General features: G+C 40.4%; 1 protein-coding gene across 1 annotated transcript; it reads right to left on the bottom strand.

The window, feature by feature from the left end:
- Nucleotides 1-945: 945 nt before the first annotated feature.
- Nucleotides 946-2,677, bottom strand: ggnb2 (Gametogenetin-binding protein 2). The gene is given in 2 exon segments (NM_001146450.1): nucleotides 946-1,980; nucleotides 2,571-2,677. Coding segments are annotated over 2 exon segments (249 nt in total). The 5' UTR covers nucleotides 2,664-2,677; the 3' UTR covers nucleotides 946-1,824.
- Nucleotides 2,678-3,971: the final 1,294 nt, after the last annotated feature.

Consider the following 3,971-nt stretch of genomic DNA (forward strand, 5'->3'; position numbering starts at 1 on the left):
TCAAACAGCAAATGAAGGCAGGCTTCATCAGCGCATCACACACCACTTTGCAATGAGCTGGAGCCAGTAATCACTTTGAAAACATACTTTATTGTTTTAAACATTAAAGTTTTAATACATATTATTAGGCATGTCTTTGTGTCAAAGTAGCCTATTAGATCTCCTCTTTCTAAATTTCTAACTGATATTGTCATCTGTCACATGAAACCACTCACATATGCAGTGCCCTTTCGACAATGGAGTTTTTCACTAACTGCATTATGGAACGAACATTTGCACATAGACTACTGCCTTGTGCGCTTATAATGTAAATAAATAATAGTTCAACATTTTAAGATAAACGTTGCATCAGACTCCTTGCTTTTAAACATATTTTTTTACGTAGCCTAGGCCTACTGGTTGTATGAATTTGGAATCGATCGTCCCACAACTGTCCCAGAGTCTGTTTGGAATAGGATATTTCTTTTGACAAGCTGACCAATAGAATAGGTAGCCTAAACTTTGACTATAGCAGATTGACATAGGCTAGTGATTTTGCTGTTTGTTACTCAACTTGCTGGCTGAGGAAAAGTAAAATGTGGACAGTTATTCGAACATGTTCAAAGTGCACATCAGAAATCGTTAAGGACCGCACATCATTGCATCCTCAACTTGCATGTTCTGTTAATATGAATGACCATATTCAAAATGTGATTTCTCATTCTGAGCACCATGGGTGGATGCCCTAATTAGGTTACGCACCCAATGCATACGGGTCCGGTAAATGTTGGTCAAATGTCCGGGTCCACATGTTCCTAACGGAAACCCTGCTTTAGACGTTAATATTAGTTATCCTACATTATATTTGTCAAACATGATGGAGTTCAGCATATATCTATATAATTGAAAGTATCATTAAAGTTCAGCTACATTCTATCAGCATCAGTCTGAGCATTTTTTTTTTTTGATTACCATTATTTCATTCCAAGTCACCATCTCATCTCTATAGAGCTCCTGCATATGCTGTCTAACAAAATCACTATTTTGTAGTTTTTCAAAGTAAATAAGGCATACCTTTAATGACTGCTCAATTCCAACTATCAATCACTTAGATCATGTATTTTCAGATAGAGATACATTGCAAAGCAAAAGCTGCTTTCTAGATACCCTCACAATCGTGCATTCTTCTGCCTCTTCCGTAGGAGGCATAAAAGAAACACAGACCGGATAAGTAGATGCGCAATGGATTATGGTCATTCTAGTTAATAACCACGTTTTAAGCACTAAACTATGTAGAATATTGGCCTTTTGGAAACTCCCTAGTACATCACACAGTTCAGGCTGGACCTGATTTATCTCTAGAGAAACTATCAATGAGCACATTGAGTGCACAGAAGAAGAAACAACGAACAAAATGGAATTCAAATAATTTAACTGACATATGTCAATTAGTTGTTTAAAAAACAAAAAAAATTACATTTTGGTTAATAAGATGCATGACGACTAACGAAACACACTGCAATTTAATTCCACCTAATTATGCAAAAAAAAATAAAAAATGTTAACCTTTATTTAACTATGGAAGTCAGTTAAGAAAAAAATTCTTATTTACAATGACGTTCTACCCCGGCCAAACACTAACTCGGACGACTCTGGGCCAATTGTGCGCAGCCCTATGGGACTCCCAATCACGGCCGGTTGTGATACAGCCTGGAATCGAACCAGGGTCTGTAGTGACGCCTCTAGCACTGAGATGCAGTGCCTTAGACCGCAGCGCCACTCTGGAGATAAATTAAATTAAGAATGACCGGTCAAATGTGTTTTCAGTGGCTAACCGACTAACGGTTAATGGGTAACGTCCCTAATACACACAAATCTTCTTCCTTCCTCATGACTAGGATGTTGACAGTACTCACTCACCTCAACAAACTGCTTCATCTCAGAGCTGTTGATCTGGTGACTGTCAAGGTTCATGACATTGTCAGTAAACTCCATCACCATCTGTAATAACAAGAGGACATACATTGAAAGTGTCATCAGCACAAGTATTCCACAACACAACTGGGAAATTCTACACTATGTAAAGTAGAGGAAGTAAAGCTGTTCCAGCATTAAGTAAAGCTCTTCCAACATTAACCTGTCCATACAGTGTCTGCATCGCCAACATAGGTCCAAGCCCAGTATCTAATATACTACCACTGCTCAAATTATAACCATTTAGGCTAGCCACCCAGCAACCACATCCAGTTTGCGGTCATGATTAGCTTGCCGGTTAGTTAACTGGTCAGTTAGGCCAGCCTAACAGCTCAGAAATGTAATGGAAAAATGCATTGGTTAACCTACATCAAGGTGTCATTGGAAATACGTGACAGCTAGAACATCCCTAGCTAGCTAGAAAGCCGGTTGGTGGATCCGGCTAGCTGCTGGCGCTAGTTGTTGGAGAGGCCTAGCTAGTCCTCTCGGTCTCTCGTTCGCAACCGTGTTTCGTGGTCGACATAGGTAGCAAGCTAGGTTCAGAAGAGTGCCTGATTGTAAAAGCCTTTAAACAACTTGAGCACCATATGGGAGATGGAAACACTGCACTTTCTTACTGTAAGAGTGTCATCGATGTACAGGGGAATCTGTCTTGCGAGGAAAGGGATGTCCTCTTCCCCGTCCCTGCAAACCGCAACCAAACGCGCCATGTCTTACAGCTCCTGTCGCGGTGGTATCACGTATTGCCTGTATACAGTGGGGACAGATTGAGCAAATCCAACAGTCACAGTTTCACCAATAGCTAGGGCTAACGTACACACCGCGCGTCATTTCAAGTTCTATGCCTTGTCATAACACGCAGTGAATTATAATTTGGGGAAAATACATTGTAATATTGTGATATGAAATGATCCCAACAATTGTAAACGCTTCTGTGGTTGATAAATGCCATTGTAGCAAGTCAATGATCTATTAGTCATGGATAACTGGCTGGCTCTCTGGCTGGCTGCTGCGCGTTGGACTTCGGGCTAGAAGGTCGAGGGTTCGAGACCTGCTCCCAGCTGTTTTATTACATTGGTGTCAGAAGTGATCGGACCTTGCATCCACAACAGTGCGTGTGCTTGCCCGGTGAGCGCGTTCCTATAAAACGTAGTCTCAAGCTAGCGCGAGTACGCGCTCTTTGAAAGGAGGGAGTAGTGTAACGACCCTGGGTTTAAAAGCGCGGATATCGACTCTGCCGCTCGAGCATGCTTTTGCGGCACAGTCGATAGTTAGCTAACTGAAGTATGTTTTAAACTGAGTAGCAATCGTTATTTGGTTAACTAGAAGCTACCTCCACTGGCACCAGGGTCTGAAGAAATTCGAATCAAATTGAAGCGTCAGAAAAAAACTGATTAATTTAGCTAGCTAACGTTAATTCTTCGCCGGAAAAGTAGCTATGTCGTCCAATCTGTAAGTTACTGATCTTGTTTCATGTTCTTGACAACTGAAACTTCTTTCCGAATTTACAAATGTATAATTACATTATTTTGTAAACGCAAGCAATCATCGTACATTACTTACCAGGCTTTTGAAAGTTGCCTTTTTATACAAAAACAAACAAGCGCGTAATAGGCGGAGGAATCTTCATGCGTAACCTTTGCCCACAAGACGTAGCAACAAAAATAAATTCCAGTTGTACGCTCGAGATGGTAAGAACAGCTAGAACAATGAGAAATATTTCACCGAATGTATAAATGTGCAACAACTTGGCGTTTCCACTCACTTCCAAATATGGTAGTGAGAGGAAGCCTAGTGGCCGGTGTCATGTTAAAATCTTCCCAACATAAATACATTTACATTTTAGTCATTTAGCAGACGCTCTTATCAGAGCGATTTACAGTAGTGAGTGCATACATTTCATTTATTATTATTAATTTTTTTCCCTGTACTGGTCCCCAAATAGTTCCCAATCGTATTAAAACTGTTGTAGTGAACACTTATGAGTATGGTGGGATGAATTTTCTGGACTTTACTAC

The sequence above is a fragment of the Salmo salar genome, chromosome 13 (genome assembly GCF_965601325.2).
Source record: "Salmo salar chromosome 13, fSalSal1, whole genome shotgun sequence".
Lineage (NCBI taxonomy): Eukaryota > Metazoa > Chordata > Actinopteri > Salmoniformes > Salmonidae > Salmo > Salmo salar.